Below are 25,380 nucleotides of genomic sequence, written 5' to 3' on the forward strand. Positions count from 1 at the left end.
TCCTACAAGCTGAGCGCAGCTAGGGAGATGGTCGCCTGAAGCTATGGCGGGCAACACAGGGCAGGAGCAGCCTGCTCTGATACCATGTAGCAAATATGAAAGCAAGAGCAAACTAGAAATGAAACAAGAACATAAATGAAAGACAAAGAGTTACCTTGAGATGAGTGTAGACAAGACACAAGATTGATTGATTATTGATGTGACACCTACAATTTATAGGTGAGAAGTACAAGATTGAGTAGACTCACTTATGGGATAAATGTAGAGGTGCCACATGGCACTAGACTCAAGACACAAAGACTCAACTGAAACTAGACTAGAGAAATAGTACACCTAGTGTGCACTTATTTCCAACACTCGATTCGGAGGCCTACGAGACCATTGTAAATGACATAGTATAGCTTGCCAATCTTGAATGAGAATAGTCGAATATGGAGAGCCTGGAATACGACCATGGAAATGCCCAAAGACTATATCATCATATTTGATAATCTAGTGTCCATATGCATCTATTCGCATGTTAGTGCACATAGCTCCTAGCATGCATGCCCATGGCTTGACTTGCTCTATAAATGCAGGTAGAAGAGCGGCCTTCATTGCCAGTATATGATAATGAATATTAGAGACATTGAGCCCACCATGCATTTTAGGCGAACATATAAGCTCTTGCCTTAGCAAACGTAACCCTTTTCTATCTGCTTTGGTTTTCCATAGACATTCCATTGCTTTAAAAATGAAATTGTCAATCTGTTTGCACGACCAAGGTAGGACGGAAGATAAAACTGGACATATGCCATTATTATTGACTGTACTATGCGCAATCGCACATGTAGAGGCCATATAGATAATTTTTAATTCTATTTTAGAGTGCAATTTGGCCATCACCCATTGAGTCTCATTCTTCAAAGACAACTCCCAACCAATGGGATAACCCAGATGCTTGACTATCTAATTAGGTGGTAACACAAAAGCTGATGCCGATCATAATTTTTCAAAGGAAGCAACTTTGATTTTTGAAAATTTACATGCAATCTTGTAGCCAAACCATAGAGGGATAGTGCTTTCATGAGAGTCCTTACGTCAGCCTCTGTATTCTTGGGAAAAAAGAAAGAGTCATCAACATATGCCTGTGCCACAAATTGTGTACTATCCACCGTGGAGAGACCATGTAGCTGCCCCTCTTGTGTCAATTTGTCCATGTAAAGGAGCATTGGGTAAGTCGCAATGGCATACAATAGTGCATTAAGTGGACAACCCTGCTGAACAGATTTCCCAAAACACCAAGAGTTCTCCACCCAAAATGCATTTAGTTGTTCCCTCTTGGTAAAGCCAAAAGATGACATTTTTCATTCTAGGCCCAAAGCCCATTCTCTCCATTACCCGGGCTATAAAGTCCGGGTGCACTGTATCAAAGGCCTTGGCTATGTCCACCTGCACGATGAGAACATCTTGTTGTGTATACTTGGCATATTCAATGCCAATATGTGCATTTGCTATATTGTCAATGATTTGTCTTCTAGGGACAAATCCATATTGCGCTGGATGCAAACCTACATGTAGGACACACTTTATTCTATTAACAAGCATCTTGGTGACCAATTTATATATGACTTGTTGGGTTTTACGCTGTGTATGCACCCAGAGGAGTGCTAGTGATCATCAGTAGATTACTGGGGCACTTTTTACTTCAATTAGTGGAGGTTTTTTCCCCCCAGTTTCACTTATATTCAGTTTATAGGTGTTTTGGTCCACCCGGCACATTTTATGGCCGGACATGTGAACACATATCCTTAGGGTCACTATTATGTGGCTATTGTACTTCACTTTTGTATCAAGCATAATACTGAAGTCGTGTTCTCTCTCTCTGTTGGTTTTCCACGCCTGCTTGAAGCTTCTGTAAACCCTAACCCTAACACTTCATTGCCTTCATTTGGTATCAGAGCTTTGAAGGCTTGCCTTGCTGCTGCCCGTACAGCTGTGCGCCGTACCCCTGTGCGCCGTACTGTTGCTGCCCGTACATCTGTGCGCCGTACTGCAGCTTCAGTACCTGCTGCCCGTACACCTGTGCGCCGTACTGCAGCTTCCGTACCTGACAGCGCTACCGTACTGTAGCTTCTGTTCCTGTCAGTGCACGTGTACTAGCCCCGTATACCTATCAGCGCCTTCAGGTACTGTACCTGCCCCGTACACCTATCAGCGCCGACTTCAGCATCTGCCGTGCAGCATTCAGTTCTGCGTACCTTCTGCTGTACCAGTCGACTATACTTTCTGTACATTCGACTGAAGTTTCAACACTGTACCTGCTTCGACTGTACTTGCTGTGCCCAATACGACTTCCAGACCTGCAGAGTACCTGTTCGCATTGTTCAATACAGTGCTTCGTCAGAGTACATCCACTGTACTTCAACTATACCTGCAGTCTGCTCCGTACAATAAACTGTACCTGCACAGTACAACAATCATTCGCATTGAAGTCAACTTGTACCTGCTAACATCACACTGTGGTAAGCATTGCAAGTTTTGAATATTGGGCATTTTTATTTTCTCTGTGAAAATCTACACGCAAATACAGGCAGACTTTCTAGCAAAGAACTATACAGGTTTTTTGCACAGTTTGGGTGCAGTAAATTTGGGCATTTTTGGGGCATTTTGGCATTGTGTACGCCATTTGCTGCTCTACTCAGTCATTGGTGCATTGAGCTACACATTTGCTGCTCTACTCAGTCATTGGTGCATTGAGCTGCACATTCAGAGGATTGAGAGTGCAGGCATATTTGGGTGAACTGTATTCAGTGGAGTACAGTTATTTTCAGGGTTTCTGCTATTGGGTTTTTTGATAAACAGGTACAACATTGTGCGTAAGCATAATGGCAAATCAACAGCAAAGTGATGTATTCACATATTTGTCTAAGGAAGACAAATTGGATGGCACGAACTACTCCTTGTGGAGTTTTATGCTGAAAAATGTGCTTGTGGCAAAAGGTCTTTGGGATTTTGTTAGTGGTGATGAACCACGTCCAGGTCCATTGGCTCCAAAGACTCCTCCCCAAGGGGGTGCTCGTGGACGAGGACAACAGGTACAGGCTCCAGGACAGCCATTGCCTGTTCAAAGAACAAATGCTCAGAAGACATGGGATGCCAGGGATGCACAAGCTTTGTCACTCATTGCATTGTCAGTACAGAGGTCCATTATACCTCATATTCGTTCAGCTGGCTCTTCACAGAATGCATGGGTGACTTTGGAGCATATGTATGCTGCTCGTAATGAGGCTAGGATCTCATTTTTGAAAAGAGAGCTGGAAAATCAGAAAATGAATGAAGGAGATGATCTGTCTAGCCACTTAAACAAGCTGCAGGATTTGAGAGAGCAACTCATCAATGTGGATGAGATTATTGCTGAGACACAGCTTGTGTCCACCATCTTGCACTCTTTGCCAAGATCTTACTTGGCTTTTCATACCTCTTTGAACCTTAGCATGAGGAATGTTGTTGAACCCCTCAAGTATCAGGAACTTGTTGCTCTCTTACTACAAGAGGAGCAAATGAGAAAGAATATGAATATGAACACAAATGCTGAACAAGCATTTACTACAGGTCAAAAGGGGAAAGGAAAAACTCAGCCAAAGAGTTCAAATCAAAATTCAGGTGATGGTGGTTCTTCACAGGATACCAAGAAAGGTGATGGACAGCCCAAGAAGAAGGGCAAATGTCATTACTGTAAGAAGCCACGTCACTACATCACTGAATGTAGGAAGAGGATTGCCAAAGAGAAGGCAAAGGAAGCTGGGATGTCTGTTAATGATGCTTCTAAAGCTCCTCCAGAGACTGCTTCTTTTGTTGAGGACAGGGATTACTGTTTTTATACATGCAGCTATGATGCCTCTTGGTCTTCACAGGCACTCAGTTTGACAGAGCATGCATGTACTTGGTATTTTGATAGTGGTGCCTCAAAGCATATCACATCTCGCAGGGATTTGTTTAGTCATGTTGTCCCTGCCCCTGTTGGCAAAACTGTTCAGTGTGCCAACAATGCTTCATATCCAGTTCGTGGCATTGGGGAGATTCAGCTCACAGCCATTGATGGCTCCATTCTCCGCCTTACAGATGCCTTATATGTACCAGGGATAAAGAAGAATTTGTTGTCCATTTCTTCTTTAGCACATTGTGGTATGCAAGTCCACTTTGATGATGATAAATGCATGGTCAGAGACAAAGCTAATGCCTTGACCTTGATGCTTACTGGTACATTATGTCATGGACTTTATCAGTTGGATGCATTTCAGCCAATGGATCAGTCTGCTTATCATGCATTCACTCTTACTCCAGCTCTGGTTGATGCGGAGTTATGGCATGCTCGCATGGGGCATGTAAATTTTGGTAGTCTTATGCTTATGCAGCGACATAACATGTTTACAGATCTACCTCTCATGGAGAAGCCTCCAGATCACATTTGTGAAGGATGTATTTTGGGAAAAATGCACAGGTTTTCCTTCCCACGTGATCAGGCTCTAAGAGCAACTGCAAAGTTGCAGCTTATACACAGTGATCTTTGTGGTCCCATGCAGACGAAGTCATTAGGTGGTTGCTTCTATTTTGCAACATTTATTGATGACTTCTCTCGTATATGCTGGGTCTATCCTTTGACACAGAAATCACAGGTATATGATGCATTTTTGGCCTTTGTAGCACTTGCTGAGACAGAGTCAGGATGCAAGGTCAAGACTCTCCGTTCTGACCGAGGGGGGGAATATATGTCACATATGTTGAATTCCTTTCTTGGGAGTAGAGGTATAAAACATCAGTGTACTACTCCTTACACTCCACGGCAGAATGGGGTTGCAGAAAGGAAGAATCGGTCACTCATGGAGATGGCCAGATGTATGCTAAAGGCAAAAAGGCTACCACATATCTTTTGGGTGGAAGCTGTCATGTGTGCTTGTCATATTTTGAATCGATGTCCCACAAAGGCATTGGTTTCTATTACTCCTTTTGAGGCTTGGCATGGCCACAAGCCTTCTGTATCACATTTTCGTATCTTTGGGTGTCTTGCATATGCACACATACCCAAAGAGTTGAGGAGGAAGCTGGATGATAAAGCCACAAAATGCATTTTGTTGGGTATAGCCATGAGAGCAAGGGCTACCGGTTATATGACCCACTATCCACGAAGATATTCACTAGTCGGGATGTGATTTTTGATGAAAAATCAGAAATATCCATGGCTGGTTATGAGGCAAATCAGGCTGAAAATGATGTGTTTGAAGGTCTACTACCCATGGAGTTTCATTCCACAGTTGGTGATCCAACTCATGAGGGTACAGGACAGCCAGCAAATGATGTAGGTGGTGCAGAAATTCAGCAGCAAAATGAGCCAGAAGCTGAACCAAATATGGGGCAGCAGGCACCACAGGTCAGACACATACCTAGATGGTATTTGAGGACATTACAGGACAGCCATTTAGAGGGTCCTCTTGCTGGTCGTACTCGTAGGGAAACAAGGACCAATGAGCATGCACACATCATGGATTTGAATCTGGTTATGGCAGCCAGTTTACAGGATGATGATGAGCCTGATTCATTTGTGGATGCACGAGATAATGTGCATTGAAACAAAGCCATGCAGGATGAGCTTGATTCTATTAAAAGGAATCAAACATGGGATTTGGTTGATCTGCCCAAAGGAAAGAAAGCAATTGGTACTAAATGGGTCTATAAGTTGAAAAGACATGCAGATGGATCCATTGACAGGTACAAAGCCCGTCTAGTTGCAAAGGGCTATGCACAGAAGAAGGGCATTGATTATGAGGAGACATTTGCTCCTACATCCCGTATGTCGACACTTAGGTGTGTCATTGCATTGGCTGCACATCGTGGTTGGGTTGTTCACCAGTTGGACATAAAGACTGCATTCCTACATGGGGACCTCGAGGAGGAAGTTTATGTATTTCAGCCCATGGGATTTGCAGAACATGGTCATGAGGGGAAAGTTTGCAAGCTGAAAAAGGCCTTGTATGGTTTGAAACAAGCTCCACGAGCTTGGTATGCAAAAATAGATGCTTTTCTACTCACTCAGGGATTTGTGAACAGTCCATCAGAAGCCACTCTGTATGTAAAGAAAGAAGAGACAGATCTGCTGGTCATCAGTCTTTATGTGGATGATCTCTTGCTCATGGGATCAAATGATGACAAAATTGCAGCTTTTAAAGAGATACTGCAACAGACATTTGACATGTCTGACTTGGGGCTTGTACTTTACTATTTGGGCATACAGTTTGTGCAGGATAACAGAGGCATTGGGTTGTTGCAATCACGTTATGTTGCTAAACTTCTGGAGAAGTTTAAATTTCAGGATTGCAAGCCTATTAGTACTCCTATGGAGCCTGGGATGAAACTGTCACTACAAGATGACAGTATTTCCTTTGATGCCACTACATATGCTCAGGCTGTTGGGTGCCTTATTTACTTGTGTAATACAAAGCCAGATATTCAGTATGCAGTCTCTCAGTTGAGCAGATTTATGCACAGCCCGCGGTTGTCACATTGGCAAGCTGTGAAGCGTGTATTCCGTTATTTGCAGGGTACCTTGTCTCTTGGATTGCTTTATCCTGAGGGGGGTGACATGCAGTTATACGCTTACAGTGATTCAGATTGGGCTGGTGATTTTGATACCAGACATTCCACTAGTGGAAATTGTTTCTTTCTTGGCTCTTCATGCATTTCTTGGCTAAGCAAGAAACAGACCACAGTGGCCACTTCGTCTTGTGAGGCAGAGTACTTCGTCTTGTGAGGCAGAGTACAGAGCAGCCTACACTACTACTGTTGAATGTGTTTGGCTGCGTCGTCTCATGACTGATATGGATATTTCAGTGGAGGAGCCTACACCTATCTATACTGATAGTCAGAGTGCCATTGCTGTGGCCAGGAATCCTGTGTTTCATGCTCGCACGAAACACATTGAGATTCACTATCATTTTGTTCGGGAGAGACTCCAGGCAGGAGATATCAGTCTGATCTACTTTCCTACAGATCAGAATGTGGCAGACATCTTCACCAAGGCATTACCACGTCCGAAATTTGAAGCATTCCGCAGTGCTTTGAATTTGTTTCCTTTTGGTGGATGATGTACAGTGATCACATATCACTCCAGGGGGGTTTGTTGGGTTTTACGCTGTGTATGCACCCAGAGGAGTGCTAGTGATCATCAGTAGATTACTGGGGCACTTTTTACTTCAGTTAGTGGAGGTTTTTTCCCCAGTTTCACTTATATTCAGTTTATAGGTGTTTTGGTCCACCCGGCACATTTTATGGCCGGACATGTGAACACATATCCTTAGGGTCACTATTATGTGGCTATTGTACTTCACTTTTGTATCAAGCATAATACTGAAGTGGTGTTCTCTCTCTTTTCTATTTTGGATGATGATATTTGGGAGTTCTCCAGGGATGGTGACATCATTCTCCTGGGGGACTTCAATGCCAGGACCGCCCATAACCAGACAGTATTTTATGATACCTCAGAGGAGATGTTGAGGGAGCTTGATGTTAGGGATATGGGCCTATCTAGACTATCACAGGATGAGGAACATACAGTGTATGGGCGGTATTTGATAGACATGGGGACTGCACATGGATTGGCCATCTTGAATGGCCTACAGAGATTCCCGACATCGGGCGGTTTCACTTGCTTTCCACATAGGCATGGTGCTAGTACAGTGGACTATGTTATGGCTCAGCCCAGTCTCATTCCCTCTTTTCAGGATTTTATGGTAGGCACTAGGCCGGTTGGAATAGCAGTGGATCAGGCTATCTTGTCCTTCACTCTCACATTTCAGTTCAGCACCGCTCCATTGGGACAGGTCTCCACACACACTCGTTATATCTTTACGAGGGAGACTGACACCATGTACACGGATGAGATATATAGACGCTTATGTGCCGAGGAGCCGGGACGGCCATTAGATGAGCTCACTCAGATATTGATAGATACGGTTCATGCTGCAGCATCAGAGGCATATCCCCATAGTCAGCCTACACGGAGACGATCTGGGAACATGCCCCAAAACAGTTGGTATGATGAGGAGTGCAGAGAGATGAGGATCAGATTACAGAGAGAGGTGCTCATGGGTGTTACCACTCACAGACAGTCACGGATTACCTTCCAGCACCTAGTGCGACGGAAGAAGAGGGCTTATCTTGCTCAGTTAGAGAGGGATTTGTATCAGTTGTTTATGAGTCGGGACTCAGGCGAGGCATGGAGACTATTTCATGAGCATTCACCATCACCAGCCATTACCTCCACAGAGATTTGGGGTGAGTATGCAGCATCCCTGTACACAGCAGCAGGACAGCCGCCCCTACCAGACCCATCGGAGCCATGCCCAGAGACATGTGCTTTCTTTACTGCTGAGATGGTAAAGAAAGCTATTGACAGGATGAGGACTGGGAGAGCATATGATCATGATGGTTTGGTAGCAAAGCACTTTATTCATGCCAGAGATATGCTTGCAGAGCTTATTGCTATGATGTTTAACCGAGCCATGTGTGAGGGTTTTCCTGAGACTTGGAATATGTCCACGATTGTGCCTATCTTCAAGTCAGGGGATCCCATGCTTCCTGGGAATTATCGTACCATCATGATTGGTCACACATTGGCTAGATTATATGCATCTGTTCTTGAGCAGGAGTTGAGTAGATGGGCAGAGAGAGAGGGCATACGTGCATCAAGGCAGGCAGGGTTCAGGAGAGGTTTCTCCACTCTTGACCATATCTTGACACTCAGAGCTATTATTGAGGAGGGCAGATTATATGGCAGGAGGATTTATTGTTGCTTTGTGGATTTCCGCAAAGCCTTTGACACAATACCGAGAGCCAGATTGATGCGCAGACTACAGGAGATGGGAGTGCCCACAGAGCTGATTTGGGGAATCATGGCTTTATACAGGACAGTTGTGGGACAGGTACGTACTTTCACTGCCTGTTTAGAGAGGGTTTCGGACCACTTTCTAGAGTCATGAGATACCAAGATCAAAGATGCCTCGGATTATACTTGCTGGAGCTTCGTAGACATAGAGAGGGTCTCTTGAGAGGGACGGGATCAGAGAGGGAGACACACCTACAGAGGCAGATTACAGACTTCTTTCGACCAGAGATTGAGCAGTCAGGCCAGCAGGCATTGCAGCTAGCCCCAGAGTATAGCCGCACTAGAGGTACACTGATTGATCGGGCTATAGAGCTGGGGCGGTCCAGGCGCCGCAAGATGAGAGGCCCATCTCGACACCGGCGGAGACTACAACAGAGGATCAGGACCATACTAGCACGGCATGGGAGACGTCCAGTCAGAGTACTCACCATGGAGGACATTGAGGATATCCGCCATCGACCGATGAGAGACATCTTTGGATAGTGATGTGTATGATGCTTACCTTTGTTGCTAGAGTTTTCCTCCCAGATGTTATCCATTAGGAGCTCCTGGTACCGTACTTTTCCTCACAGTTATTTCAGTTTCAGTTAGTTGTTTTTAGCTTTTCTTACACAGACATTGTATCAGATCCACCAATTGTTGTAACCTTTTTGGTCTCATAGGTCATTTTGGCCTTTTGAAGACGTTAATATATCATTTCATTTCATTTCTCTCTGTTGGTTTTCCACGCCTGCTTGAAGCTTCTATAAACCCTAACCCTAACACTTCATTGCCTTCATGACTGGCATTAAAGAGATAGGACGCCAATCCGATATGGCTTCACAAAGCTGTTTTTTGGGCAATAATTTTAGTAAGTCTTCTTTCCATGAGCATGGCAACTGTCCAACATTCCAGTAATGATTCACTATAAGTAAAATTGGTGATTTCAAAATATTCCAAAACATCTGAAAGAACTCCACAGTCAAGCCATCCCATGATCGACTGAGCCACTAGGATCGTTTTTTTCTTTTTCCGGTAATGAATGGAAACACGTGTTTTTCCTCCGGGCGAACGAGCCAAGCCGTTTAAGGAGCCTGAGGGACCCACTTGGAAACAGAAATGGAAAGAGCAATTGAAAGGACGACACAAAGTTATGCAAAATAAATCAACAAGAAATGAAGCTGTGCCCCAATCAAATTGCAGCCTAGAAACTTTCATTTGCCTAGACCTTTAATAGCATTATCCAATTCTTCATATGTGAAGGGCTCATCCATATTGATAGCCTCTTGGCGTGTTATGACAAGCATAACCTATTGTAAGAAAAGTTCTTACGCATCAAGAGCCTCCCTCGAAAGTGGGAGGGCTAGCAAAAATGCAAGAAAAGTATTCATGGCAAGCATCCGAAAACTGTGTTTTTCTGCATGTCCAAGTACCATCGGATCTTTTGACTCTTGCAATGCATTGTTTTGTCTGGAAGTATACAGGCCTTTGAAAAAGATTTTGACAAGCAACCTTTATCGAGTAATGGCTTTTGTCTTGCCCTAGTTTGCCATTTATTAAGCTTATGTTCATCACTATGGCGAATACAATTTTCAGCTTCTCTTGCATTGCAATTTTTTCTTGTTCGATTTGTCTTCTATTCTCTCTCATGTACCACCTGCCATAGTCCTATATCCCACCTTGCATTCACTGTGATCATCATTATTCAGCTCTCTAGAGTGGCTGATTTCAGTGTTCTCTTGCATTGCAATTTTTCCTTGTTCAATTTGTCTTCTATTCTCTCTCATGTACCACCTGCCTTAGTCCTATATCCCACCTTGCATTCGTTGTGTTCATCATTATTCAGCTCTGTAGAGTGGCTGATTTCAGTGTTCTCTTGCATTGCATTTTTTTCTTGTTCGATTTGTCTTCTATTCTCTCTCATGTACCACCTGCCATAGTCTTGCACCCCACCTTGCATTCGTTGTAAAAAGCTGAACCAAGCAAAATCTATACCCTCTTGCATGTGCATGAGAAGGGGATGTACAGCTATACATACCAAATCAACGAAACGAGCATACAACAAATAACTATTGTTAATCATAAGTAGCCTTTTATAAGGTAACGGACAGTCATTGTCAGCCATGCCAAAGTATAGACTAAGCCATACCTGCGAATGATGAGAGAGGCACAATGTGTGATCAATCCATATTTTACATGTGTATGCATCATACTGAGTAGCATTTAGAAGATATACCATTTGTCCAAGCGTGCCCAGTAATGCAAAATAGCGCTATGATGAAAAATATAACCCTTTGAATGTGGCTTGAGTTGTGTCCACAAATTACATGCATCCAAAGAAGTCATTGTCTGAGTCCAACCTTGCCTTTCAGAACACATCATGTGAGAGCGGTGAGAAGTGTTATCATGAAAGTCAGGCAAATTATCGAAATCCCCTCTAACAAAAGTATTTGAAAGCCGTGGGTATGTGCATAAGGAGTGCCACGTCGCAGCTCTATATGTTGAGGTTTGCGATTCATAAACACTTGCAAATTCATATAGCTCTCCTGTAATCATGCATTGCACCACAAGCCAAAGACCATTTGGATCATTGTAAGCCAATATAGGCTGTAACTCATGCTTCACCATTATAAGGGTGCCAGAAAAAGCTTGGGTTCCTACATAGAAAATCTGATATCTAGAGAAGACTCCTTGTCTTCCAGCAAAAGTGTGTTGATTATGTTCTTGCAAACAAACCACATGGGGATGCATAGTATTTACATATGACCAAAACAACCAAATCTCAACCAATCGGGTGCCTTGTGCTGCAAGCAAGGCCCCATATGAGATCGAGTGAAAAAAATGCCATGATCCCGTTCTCTCGTAAATTGGCCACGTTTTCTCTCTACGGCCCTCGAAGATCCCTGAATCCTAGAGTAGCATGTGGATAATATCACACCAGATCCTGCAAATGTACTGGGTATCATAAACCAAAGTGCCCTCCATGGCCTCAGTGCATCTAGCCTTCCAGATGTGCCACGATGTGATGCTAGCAATAATCTCCCATGTAGTGTCCAGCCTTTGTGCCGGAGATACGTAGCTTGACTCTGGCATGTCCTGAAGAAGACACCGCCAACCCACTTCCTGGGTAACCCTCTATTTATTTACATCACAGAGGCCCTGTATATTGTAAGTAAAGCACCTGGTTGGTATGGACATATTTAGAATATGAGTAATAGAGAGGCTAACCTCAACATGCATGGCAACCTGATTGCTCAAGTCACCATGCAAAGAACATTCTGCAATTTGAACATCAAACATATTTGTATGCATTGAATTTTCTGCACCATGTGCGAACAAAGAATCACCTCTCACTATTGCCGCCACATCCTACCTACTCTAATAATATTGCCTAAAGTGTCGGGCACCGGAGTAGTCGAACCAGATGTAGAAGCTCTCTTTGTCCAGTTAGGAGAGACCAAAGGTCTTTGTCTAGGAGTTATTGTTTTTCTGGGAGTCGGCCATGCATCAGAGTTAGGTCCATCTTTATCTTTCACATTTACCACATGCGAGCTTGTCAAGGCAGCTTTTACTTTTCCTTTATCCAGACCTACATGCTGTAAGTGATTTACATTCTTTTCCTTTTGAGTTTATACTTAAGACATAGGAGCAGTTTGGGGAGAGAGCATGGCCGTAACAAGTGGCCACAATAAAAGCGACAAGCATTCTAATTGCATATGTCCAAACTTTTTAGAAGCGAAACAAGAACCTACAAAATTTTCCCATTTGAGCTTAAAGAAAACTTCCTGCGTTGGGATTCCTTGCATTTCAACATCCATTGCTACCCTATCAAGGGTGTGTTTATCTGTATCCCAAAGGATACAGAATCTATTTACACTACCAGAAGATCTTGGAGGGCATACAACCTTGCCCAGCAATGCAACCAAAAAAGGCAATGCAGGGCGCATACAAACCAGGAGATCCACCACTTCCACCCACACACGGCACCTTTGCTTGATAAAATTCTGATAACCCTTGGTGGGTGACCAATGCTAAACATGCACCATTTGTTGTCCAAAGAACAAGGGCGACTTTTCTAATAGCACTTGTTTATACTTCGATTCAGTGAGAATCACCTCATAAAAACCTCTTGCTACAAAGTAAACCCCTTCCACGAAGCATCCCCCGAGCATGGCTTTTATCCATTGACCAACATTTGCTACAACACGCATTTTACCAAGGAAAAAAAGAATCATCACTTTCTATGATAGTCTCACTATGGGGTCAAAGAGAACATGGCCCAGGATTTTCAAACGAAAACCCGGCACAGGCGCATCCCATGCTTGTCAGATATTTGCAAAACCTTCCTCAAGAGTGTCGCAGAACTAATGCTTTTCGGGATTGTCACTACGGAGAGGCTACAAATCAGAATGCAATTGTCTACATTTGGGATCAACAGACAATTCCCTTCTATGGTAAGTAGCCATGGATTGTGCCATCGAGGAGGGAAAAGGAAAAACATAAGCAACAGACACAAAAAACACACAAGACAGCACACACAGACACGCAAAACTAAAAGAGAAGGCGCAAACAGAAGCAAAGAAGAAGAGGAGAGGTGTGCCTCCGCATCTCCCCTCTTTTCCCTTGCGCAGCCCGCCTACTCTGCGTCGCCCCCATCCCCTCCTCCTGTGCGCCGCTCAGCCCACTCCCCCCCCCCCTTCGGCCTACGCTGCTACCCCCTGCATTCCCTTTGGGCTACCTGCCTACCTATTCGACGCCCCCTCTCCCTCCGCCTATGCGAGCTCCTTGCGCCCGCCTCTAGTCTCCTTCTCCACCCTGTCCGCCCGTCCTCCCCTTTCAAGCTCTCCTCCACTGCTCCCCTCCACTCTAGCTTTCTCCTCGATCCGTCGTCCCTTTCTCTCCCTCATCTTCTCAGCACGGGCGCTACTCCGAGCTGTTTTTTGTCCTAGACAAGATTCGCCAACTTCTAGTCTTGAATCCCCAAGAGGACTCCATGCCAACCGCTCTATCATCCCCGACCGAGGCAACCATCCCTTGCCTCTCCTTTTCTGAAGAGGATCTCCAACTCCTCACCACGATTGTTGCTTCTTTGGAAGCCTCCACCTTGATATGCAAGATTGTGGGTAGCCGCCCAACGCGCGGATGATTCAGGGATTTGTTACAGGCAAGCCTTTTCGCCATGCCTGGAATGTTCACTGACATTCATCCCTTGGGGCGCTACTACTATCAGGTCAAGTTCAATTCACCTCCAGCTTTGGACAGAGTCATGCACCTAAGCCCCGTCGCAATGCGTACGGCCCAAGCCTTCTTTGCGAGATGGCAGCACGGCTTCAACCATGCATCCGACCCTATGGCTAGAATCTCAGGCTTTCCTGTGAGAGTATGCTTTCCAAGTCTAAGGAAGGAATACCTTCCTCTCCTCGCAGTGATAGATTGTGCTCTCGGGAGAGTGATGAAATCCCCCCCCCCAACCACCGCTTCTATTCTTGCTGCATGGACGGCTGGGATTCCATCCCTTCATATCCGCATTGCCTCCTCAGACTCAGTGCCTTGTACCATTTCGCTCCCTAGTCTGCGGGGGGAACTAATTTTGTAGAGAGTTGAGTACTCTGGCCTCCCAAGCCAATGTTTCATCCACCGCCACATGGGACACCTTGCTAGATTTTGTCCTCGTCGGCAATCCACAAGGCCGCCTCCAGTTGTCCTCCCCCCCCCACGTCTGCTCCAACTCTCCCCCCTTCAGCTCCCTCTTCTCTCCGGCTGTACCAGACCCCCTGCCCCCCGTTTGATTCATCGTTTTTTGGAGCCGGTGGAGATGACCATCGCTGCCTCTCCGATGTAGGCTCTCCCTCCCGAGTCGCCACTGTCAAAATATGCAGTGGAAATGAAGACAAGATCCGAAAACACCAAGAGCAAGTGCCCAGCAGAAAAATGCAGAACAGAGAGAGAGAGAGAGAGAGAGAGAGAGAGAGAGAGAGAGAGAAAGAAAGAAGGAAAGAAAGAAAGAAAAATTTTATTAACAAAAAGACCGAACTTGGCCTATGAGACAAATCAGTGTACCTGTGTGGGGTATCCTCTGTCATCCCAACAAAATGAAAAAGTACTGAACACGAGAGACATGGATATCGCCTACACAGCCTCTTCTACCGAAGATGCTATACTATAGAGATCACTTCATGAGTATCACTGATGATGGATTTATAGAGAGGCCTAGATACATGGAGGGCTTTTTACCACATGGCTGCCGAGTGGCTATTGGTCAGCTTAGAGTTTCATCACATCGATTGGAGATCAAGACTGGCAGAGTAGCACGGATCCCTCGAGAGGAGAGGGTATGCAGATTGTGCAGAGAGGAGGTGGAGAGTTAGGAGCATTATGTATGCAGATGCAGAGCATATACAGCCATCAGAGAGAGAGATCCCATTTTATTCAGAGAGCCACATTCCCTACGCCAGATCTTTGAGGCCCCAGACCAGCGCATATTGGGGAGATTCATTCTAGACATACAGCGTCACAGAGAGACATCATTACAGGCCCAGATAGCTCCAGAGGGGGGACGACAGACACAGATTACTACATTTTTTCAGAGATCCATCCCACTCCCAGCCCCTACACAGCAGGGAATTACTCTCCAGAGAGCAGAGACACTCAGAGCCCACAGGAGACAGAGGACACCTGGCTTTCGGACACCACGCCTATACCACAGAGAGATGACAGAGATCACAGCTCAGTTTCACAGAGAGGGTGCAGAGCGACTGACTCGCTTCAGAGCAGACCCAGGCATGTTCTTCAGGGACCCCCAGTATGGTACAGGATGGAGCTAGCTAGGTTGCATATCATGATTGTATACTCCATGCATATAGCTTTGCATTCTCCTAGTAGTAGAGCTCCATCCCCTTCCCCCCACTCATTGTACTTATTGCACACCCAGATTCAGCTTTTGTGGTGCATCCCTCTCATACTAGAATGGTGGTAGATGATCCATGTCTAGGCCACGCTGTGAAAACCAATGTGTGACCTGTGCATACCATGATCCTCTGTCTCCTGCCTCAGCCAGCTGTCTAGATGCCTCAAAAGCTCTATATGACAATCTGTCCTGTGGCATCTCTCTGAATCTGTCTAGTAGGCATATAGTCTGGAATATGGCCTTTACCATCATAGGAGGCGCAGCAAACTCTGCTCGGATAATGTCACGAGGTACTGACGGTTTGCTGCGTATCATGCGTGCCATCATGAGGGCCTGTGGTCTCTCTATCTGTGTCCACCAATGGGTAGCAAGGCCTGGCGCCCATACCGGTGCTCCATACATCAGTGCCGGTGTGACTAATGTGTCAAATAGCCACCCCTTCGTCCGGGGCTCCTAAAAATGTGCCTCATGGAACTGTCTCTCTAGCATAGCCAATGCTGCATATCCCCGTGTCAATCTAGCTCTGGCTGCTGAACCCATGGTGAAGCGCGTGGTTGCTGCAGAGAAGGTAACCCCTAGGTACACGTATGATGTCACCACCTCCACCTAGAGTCCTGCGAGAGTGAATGTCAGCTGACTCCTGCCCTGTCTCGATGTATGAAAGACCATAACCTTGGTTTTCCCAAGGTTCACAGTAAGACCCCTCTGTGTGCAGAAATCATCGAGTGCATGTAGATGCTGTTGAAGACCTCCTAGAGACTCAGACACTAATACAATATCATCAGCATAAAGCATAATATGTACTCAGGTACCTACTAGATCAACTCCATCTCCGCCTCCCCGTGTAATGAAGTCAGCCACCTCATCAATGTATAACCCAAATAGCATGGGGGAAAGTGGGCATCCTTGTTTCACACCAATGGTGCTAGCAATAGTCTCGGACATACCTCTTGGGCATCTAACTCGCCCAAAAACTTGCTCATATAATGCATAGATGCCCCATGTCATATCTGCTGGTATGCCAAGAGACTACAAGCGCTGAAAGAGCCTCTCTCCTGGTACTATGTCAAATGCCTTGCGGAAATCCACAAAGCAGCAATAGAGCTTTCTCTTCCTCACTCTGGCCTGATCAATCATACATCTCAAAGTGAATACATGGTCAGTGGTAAAGAAAGCTCTACTGAAGCCTGCCTGCCCTGATGAGTGTAAACCTGCTCGCTCAGCATATAAGCTAAGCTCTTGCTCCGACACTGCACCATAGAGTTTGGCCAACACGGGGGGGGGGGACTGGAAGGGGCGCAGAAATGAAGGGCCTGAGCAAGGGTGGGTGGGGAATGTCAGAATATGCAGCGGAGATGATGACCAAATCTGGGAACACGAGAGCAAAAACGCAGGCAGAAAAACAGCACAAGAGAGAGAGAGAGATGTAGGCGTGTAACTCTGCTCTATATACACAAGAAGATCCCGAGAAATGATACAAATAAGGTATGGGAGCTGGGGTCCTATATATACCTCCCTAGAGGGCAATCGGCCAGCACAAAGAGTGCCCACGACTGAGGAAAAGATCCCACGACTGCATAAATGCAGTCGGCCAGCAAACAGGTGACCACGACTGATCAAATCCAGTCGGCCAGCAGCCCAGTAGCCCACGACTAATCAACATGGAGTCGGCCAGCACTGGGGTGCTCCTGGCATCACCTCGCAGCCCTCCCAAGCCTCAGAAAAATGGGAAAAAATAGGGGAAAAATACGGAGAGTGGGGAAAAATGGGAAAACACCTCATAAGGACGGGCACACCCACAACAAAGGCCCTGGTGTATAAATCTAGACAGGAGATGATTCTAACACGCCCTCTCAGCTCCTGGCTGTGTAACCAACCACTGGGAGCTGGGGTGCCGCCTGAGCAAATCCTGAGAGAGCGACTTCGTGAAGAGGTCCATCATACTGTCCTCCGTCGAACAGAACTCTAGCAAGATGTCATCAGCAACGATCTGTTCACGAACAAAGTGCCTCTGGATGACCATGGGTTCCTCCAGTGGAAGCCCAAACCTGCAATGTAACCTCCTCCTGCTCCTCCGTAAAATTGCTCCTGGGCCTGAAGTAGATCCCCTCGTGTCCGGATCTCCTCCCCAAACCGAGTCACTCCAACCGTGGAGTCGGACTCCATCCAACAATCCCCCTCCTGTGTACAAGAGTCCATGATCCTTCGCATGCCGCAGAAACCACAGGAAACGCAATCCTACCTCCGAAAGAGACATCTGCAACCATGAGCTCAACTGCCTCATCAGGAAGCTCCCGTCCAATCTGGTGTCCATCAACCAGATCAATGAACCATACAGCTTCTGAGTCACAGAGACATCACACTGCTCACAAGGATCACCACCTGTTACGGTGCACAAACAAGTCCTGGAAACCTGATGAAACCTGTCAACCACCCCCTCTGAATCCGGAACCACAAAGCCTGGAGAAACCACCTCCTTCTGCAAGTAAGCACCTGCCACCTGCCTGGCTTTCCAAAAGGTCCCCGTGAAAAGAACATCCTCAACAACTGGAAGTTCTATGTCCCGAACACTACAAGACATCAGAGCATAAGTGACCTGTTCAGCTTCCTCTGACTCACGAACACAAGAACTACCAACATCAGTACTGGAAAGTTCCTGCCAACTGCTGCCATCTACTGGCAAGCTATCCACCACTTGGTCTCGAAAAGCCCGCACCTGCAACGTATCCACACTTGAGTAGCCATTACCAGACTGCCACTCATCACAATCCTGAGGACCTGGGAGAGAGAGTGCTGAAAGCCTGTAAACTCCATTCTCCACTCCACCTTCCCAAACCACTTGGCCTGTTGCTTTGTCCCAGAGAGCAACAAAGTGCTCATCAAACTCCACCCGTACGCCAGTCTTGCAAACCTGATGCACTGACAACAGATGAAAACCAAGTGCCGGAACATACAACACCTGGGAGGAATGCTTCCCCCCTCTGCCATCGGGAACTATCTCCATCCTGCCCTCACTGTGAACTAGGATAGTGGACGTATCCCCAGTAAGAATATGACCAAAAAGCCTGCAGAGATCCTGTAAACCGGAACGGGAAGGAGTCATGTGCCTGGAAGCACCACTATCGAGAATCCACTCCCGAGTATCCGTTGCGGAGAGTCCTCCAATCTCCTCCCTGCCTGAAGAAAATGAAACTTCGGTGTCCATCACCTCCAGGTGCACAAAAGCCGGAGTCTTCATGATTGCTGCTGAGGAATCTTCACCCTTCTCGGTCTTCCGCTTGGGACACTGCCTCCAGTAGTGGCCTTTCTCGCCACAATCATTACAGGTCCTCTCTGCCTTCAGTTTCTCGCGGTCAGCGTCGGACTTCTTCTCAGAAGACTTCTCCGATGAAGCCTTCCCTTTGCCCGAGTTACGGCCTTTCGACCGTTGGCCAGTTAAGGCCTCCGAACCTCCACCCTGAGGAGGGTTCGTGAATCGTTCCTCCTGGTCCAGGACCATGGACACAAGCTCCTCCCACGTGATGGTGCTGAGCCTGCCACTGGTAATCAATGACGAGTAGAATGCTGAGTACGAAGAGGGCAAATGTGACAGCAACGTTATGGCCATGTCCTCTGACGACATCTCCTTCCCAGCCTGAAGAACTTCCTGCTGAAGAGCCTGCAGCTTGTTAATATGCTCCCGCATCGTCGACGACTTTGCAGGGCTCATAACCCACATCTGTACTTCCAAGGAAATCCTCTTCATGGGCGATACCCTGTTGTAAAGTGAGGCCAAATGCTGCCATATACCTCTAGCCAGCATCATGTGCTTTACATGATTGATTACCTGTGGTGTGCAGTTGAGGAAAATAAACGAACGGACCCTGGCGTTGACACGATCCCACATCTGTGTCTGGGCCTCCCGGTCCTTTCGGGTTGACGGTAACTCCCCTTCCTCTACTTCCGGCCGTGGAACACCAACAACGACGAAATCGACGAGGTCGTAAGACTCCAGAACGGATTCCATCATCACCTTCCATATGCCGTAGTTGCTCCCGTCCAATTGACGGTCCACCGGGAACGTGGGGAGTGTCGGGATCTTCACATGTCTCTCGGCCATCTCAAATAGATCTGCCATTGCGGGGATGTACTCTGAAAAGGGTGGGTGGGTGGGAACAAAGAAGAACTAAAACCTGCAAGTGGCTGTCCAGCAAATCAGCCCGCCTTCCTCTTGCTTCTCCTCTTCCCGATCAGCCCAAAACAGTCCACCAATCAGCCACAAAACAGTCCCCCTCCTGCTCACACAAATCCCAAGAACTATCTAGAGCCTAGGGCTCCGATACCATGTCAGAATATGCAGCGGAGATGATGACCAAATCTGGGAACACAAGAGCAAAAACGCAGGCAGAAAAACAGCACGAGAGAGAGAGAGAGAGATGTAGGCGTGTAACTCTGCTCTATATACACAAGAAGATCCCGAGAAATGATACAAATAAGGTATGGGGGCTGGGGTCCTATATATACCTCCCTAGAGGACAGTCGGCCAGCACAAAGAGTGCCCACGACTGAGGAAAAGATCCCACGACTGCATAAATGCAGTCGGCCAACAAACAGGTGCCCACGACTGATCAAATCCAATCGGCCAGCAGCCCAGTAGCCCACGACTGATCAACATGGAGTCGGCCAACACTGGGGTGCTCCTGGCATCACCTGGCAGCCCTCCCAAGCCTCAGAAAAATGGGAAAAAATAGGGGAAAAATACGGAGAGTGGGGAAAAATGGGAAAACACCTCATAAGGGCCGGCACACCCACAACAAAGGCCCTGGTGTATAAATCTAGACAGGAGATGACTTCTAACAGGGAAAGGGGTACGAGCAGGTACGGAAATGGGAGGGGCGACCGGAAAGGGCACAAAAACGAAGGGGACGAGCGGGTACGGAAACCGGGGGAGAGGAGGGGCAATTGGAAGGGGCGCAGAAACGAGAGAGAGAGAGAGAGAGAGAGAGAGAGAGAGAGAGAGAGAGGGAGAGAAGCGTATAACTCTACTATATACACAAGAAATCCCAGAATACAATGAATATAGTGTGGGAGGCAAGGGGCCATTATATATGGCCCCAGACTACTGGTCGGCCAGCATAAGTACAGCCGACAGCAGCCCACGACTTGCTACTACCAGTCGGCCAGAGAAAAGGTAGCAGCCAGCATGTCTCCAATCGGCTAGAGCAGAGCACTCAGTCGTGAGAGAATCCATCAGTCGGCCAGCACACAGAGGTAGCCGACAGCCCTCCCACACCCAGAATGAAATGGGAAAAATATGGAAAGTGGGAAAAAATGAGAAAACACCTAAATCAAGCGGGCACACCCACAACAGAGGCCCTGGTGTAAATATACAGACAAGAGATGACTGTTAACACCCCCTCTCAGCTTCTAGATGTGGAACCAATCCCAGTGAGCTGGAGTGCCGCCGGAGCATACCCTGAGGTAGAGACTTCGTGAAGAGGTCCGCCGTATGGTCCTCAGTTGAACAATAAAGAAGCAAGATGTCACCAGCCAAGATCTTCTCAACAAACAAAGTGATATTGTATCTCTATGTGCTTGGTCCGAGCATGGAAGACCGGGTTCCGAGCAATAGCTATACAGCTCTGGTTATCGCACTGGATGACCGTGGGCTCCTTTTGTGGAAACCCAATCTCACCAAGCAACCTCCGCAGCCACACAACCTCGCAAGCAGCACCACAAGCAGCCCGGTACTCCGCCTCTGTCGATGACAAGGCAATAGTTGGCTGCCTCTTACTGCTCCATGAAACCGCTCCTGAGCCGAGGGGAAAACTGTAGCCTGATGTGGATCTCCTCCCCAATCTGAGTCACTCCAACCTTCCGTCCTTCAATCCCCCTCCTGTGTAAAAGAGTCCAAGATCCTTCGTACCCTGCAGATACCGCAAGATTTGCAATCTTGCATCCCAATGAGACTGCAGCGGGTCTGCATGAATGAGCTCAACAACCCCACAGAAAAGCTCAAGTCCAATCTGGTGTTCAGCAACCAGATCAATGAACCAACCAGCTTCCGGTATTGAGAGGCATCAACTGGCTCACAAGGATCATTCACTGTAAGCTTCATGTTCCGGTCCATCGGCGATGTGATAAGCTTGCAGCTCTCCATCCCAAAGGTCTCAAGCAACTCATGAACATACCGCTGCTAAGAGACAAAGAACCCCCTCTAGGTCTGCCAGATCTCCAATCCCAAGAAGAAATGGAGTAAGCCTAAATCGGTCATCTCAAACTCCTTTGACAAAGCAACCTTCGTCACTGCAATGTGCTCCATATGACCGCCGGTGTGAATAAGGTCATCCACATAAAGGATGATCAGCGTGACCATGCCACGTTCTCGAAAGAGATATAGGTTGGGATCTGCAACCGATCTCTGAAATCCATCCCGTAGAAAGAAGGAATCAATCTTCTGATTCCAAGCCCTGGGAGCCTGTTTAAGACCATACAAGGCCTTCCGTTACCTGTAAACCATCCCCTGTGATCCTGGAACCTCAAAGCCTGGAGGTTGCTCAACATACACGTTGTCCGCAACTTTAAGCTTCAAGCCATATATTCAAGATATAATCATGTCCCATCAAGTGGGTGAGACGAGACAGTCTCAGAAATCCAATATATATGAAGAATCCATGTCCCAAAGAAATGGGTGAGACTAAATAAATCTCCATAATAGCAATATCATGTCCCAAAATAAATGGGCGAGACAAATCAGTCCCATAAGTCCAGATATCATAATCCATGTCCCAAGTAAATGCATTGCATTTTGCTCTTGTGTTCCCAGCTCTGGTCATCATCTCCACTGCGCATTCTAACACTTGAAAGGTCTTTGGACGAAGACACTTAACATCCCATTGGACTTGGGAGTTGGGAGTCAAAATCCATCATTACATATGTTTGAAATTAGTTAAACTGATAACATTGCATTCATAAAAGGAAGCAGGATCTATAATAGTATCTTATACAGGAAAAAAGTGAATCCAATATTGTACTATTTGTAAAAATCCTCTGTTAAGGATCAATCACTTACCGACTAAATTGTTCAATACAGCTGATAGCAGCAACAGAAAGATCTCCTCTTGGAGTACTGGTGGTCACTGTCCGATCAGCAACAAAGGGAAAATCCAAGTCAACATGGTTCTGTGTTTCCTCTTCATCATCAGAGTCCTTATTCGCACTTATTTTCAGGATGGGAAGACTTGCACCCTCCCAAAATGCATTCCTCCTAACGACTGGAGCGAAATGAAAGCTCTCCAAACTAACTGTGATCCAAAAAACAAAATCAAAGCAATGTCTGACTATCACAGGTAGCCTGATTGCAAAATCTGAGGGCTAAAGGAAAACTCTTTTTTTAAAAAAAGGAAAAACCATTAATTAAAACAGAAAACTAGCAGCAGATGATCCTATCTATAGTTGAAAGAGTATCACAAACTGATTGATCAGAGATGCTGCCTGAATGGCTTTCTATTATTGACCAATGACGATGTTGGCAACATGAAAAACATGTCGATACATTGTCGACAATTGAAAGGTATAGTTTCCCTGAAGTTTGAATCCTTGAGATGCTAGTATGCCGTGTTGTTTGTTGCATGATGTTATGAGATCTCAGGCCATAAGCGCTTCCACCTGCCTTCCTTAAGGGGATGCCAGCTTCTCCTTTGATCTTGTAAGAACCATACTTCAGAAGTATGGACTGGCCAATACTTCATTGTCAGCAATTACTGTCCCTTCTAAACCCCTACTCTAAGCAGCTGCAGGCACACCCCATTGGTGGGCCCCTCTCCAAGCTATGGTATATTTTTACCTGAAATGCTGTCTCTGCCTTGAAAATTTCTGCATTGTCATTTATGCATACATCTGTGTTTGACGGTCATGCGCCACCTATTTTGCTTAAGGTGGTAATTTACTTGATTTTGATTGACCTTACTCTTGTCTTGTATGCATACATCCCTGTTTAACAGTCTCCTCCAAGATGGAATTTTTTGGCATTGTGGTATGACCTTACCCTTATGAAGTATGCATACATCCCTGTTTGAATCTCTCTTCCTGCCTATTTGCTGAAAGTGGAATTTTTGTATTGTGATATAACCTTACCATCTCATTTATATAACAATACCCCCAACCTTCCTTCAAAAGACAAAAACCCCCTTCCTCCCTCTTTTTCTTTAAAGGATAAAGGAAGTCTTGCTTTTAACCATATTTCCACATGACACAAGCAGACAATTCTAAATGTTCCCCCATGCATTGAGTTGGAAAAACCGACAATGCAGAGGCATCTAACAATGTCACAGTGGGACTCATATGAAATCTTACTGACATCTCGTTTCAAATATTCTCTAAGCCGAGCAATCTGTTCAGTCTTGGTGAGGCGCGCCCCTATGTGCTGCAGAGCCTCCGCCACATTGCCGAAGCCAAAGTTCAGATCCTGAAAGCAAACCACAGCTTGCTTTTGCAACCTGCACTTGCTTTGCCTCCTCGTGAACAGCGCATGTGTCGAAAACCTCAGGTGTGTGTGGAGATAGTCATCCCAACTGCAAGCTTTACTCCCGGAAAAGGAAGTGTCCCTTGCATGTGTTGTCTCTGGAAGTGGCAGTGATAGTAATCCCATGCTTGAAAACCAGGTTGATTATCCAGTAAGTGAAGCTCTTCTGGCCTCACAGACAATGCCTTGTCAAGCTTACAGTAATGGCAAATGCTTGACAATATAAAATGTGCACTCCACAGTTTCCACCTGAACAAGAGAGCACTCTTCTGCTCTACAATGGAATTTTTCTACCGACTGGTATCAGAAGAGAAACTGTGTTTATATGCTTGATGTTCTTTCAGCAATAAATAAGCAGACTGTTGATAGGTTCTTTACTGACCTGTGACCAAGTGCTTTTACTACCAGGGAAACCAGAAAGAAGAAAAGCATGCGGGCTCATAATCATCACCATTATCCATGACCTTGGAGCGCCCAGGATGTGAAAGAACAGGGTATGTGGACAGGTTAACCCTAAATCCTGACCCTAACCCTAAAGCTATATCACTACACTGTTGGCGAGGGAGAGTCTCTATATGGTGTCCACGTAGGTGGACAATGCTTCATTGGCTGTTGCACTTTTTGGACACGTGTAGTAGGCGAAGGCTCCAGAATATGTAGGTGGAAGCTCTATGATACGTCCTCCCACGAAAAACCTGGGTTTACTGTAATGTGAATTGTTAAAATTGAGATTTAACCTTTAAAAATATAATTTGTGATGAATTGTAATTTTTAGAGGTATATAATTATTTTACCTTTATTTCAAATTTTGAACATTTAAAAAATGTTAAATATCTGACTTTCAAAGAGTTTTAAATATTCAGGTTGAGGAGAAATCTTACATGATGTCTTCATCTCGCAAAGTGGGGGTATATAATTCTTACAATTTTTCAATAAATATTAATTATAATTTTTAATATTAATTAATAATTAGTAATTAGTAATTAGTTAAAATTTAATAGTTATTAATAATTAGTAAATACTAACTTACTAATTAATAATTAGTTAATAGTAAATTAGTAATTAGTAATT

At 45.8% G+C, this 25,380-nt stretch overlaps 1 protein-coding gene across 5 annotated transcripts in view; it reads right to left on the reverse strand.

Annotated features, from left to right (window-relative positions):
* LOC147611673 (uncharacterized) overlaps positions 1 to 24,986 on the reverse strand; it is a 153,446-nt gene extending 128,460 nt beyond the window's left edge. For 4 of the 5 annotated variants that reach the window (XM_086784715.1, XM_086784713.1, XM_086784712.1 and 1 more), the window contains exons 1-2: positions 24,141 to 24,986; positions 22,858 to 23,089 (exon numbers count right to left, since the gene is read on the reverse strand). In XM_086784715.1, the coding sequence (XP_086640841.1) occupies positions 22,858 to 23,089; positions 24,141 to 24,435 (527 nt within the window). In that variant the 5' untranslated portion in view covers positions 24,436 to 24,986. Of the gene's footprint in view, positions 1 to 22,857; positions 23,090 to 23,279; positions 24,085 to 24,140 lie in introns of those variants that run through there. The other variant, XM_086784714.1, reaches the window with a different exon arrangement.
* Between the last annotated feature and the right edge of the window lie 394 nt (positions 24,987 to 25,380).

Source organism: Cibotium barometz, chromosome 47, assembly GCF_041138505.1.
Source record: "Cibotium barometz isolate CiBa-2024 chromosome 47, ASM4113850v1, whole genome shotgun sequence".
NCBI classification, from domain to species: domain Eukaryota; kingdom Viridiplantae; phylum Streptophyta; class Polypodiopsida; order Cyatheales; family Cibotiaceae; genus Cibotium; species Cibotium barometz.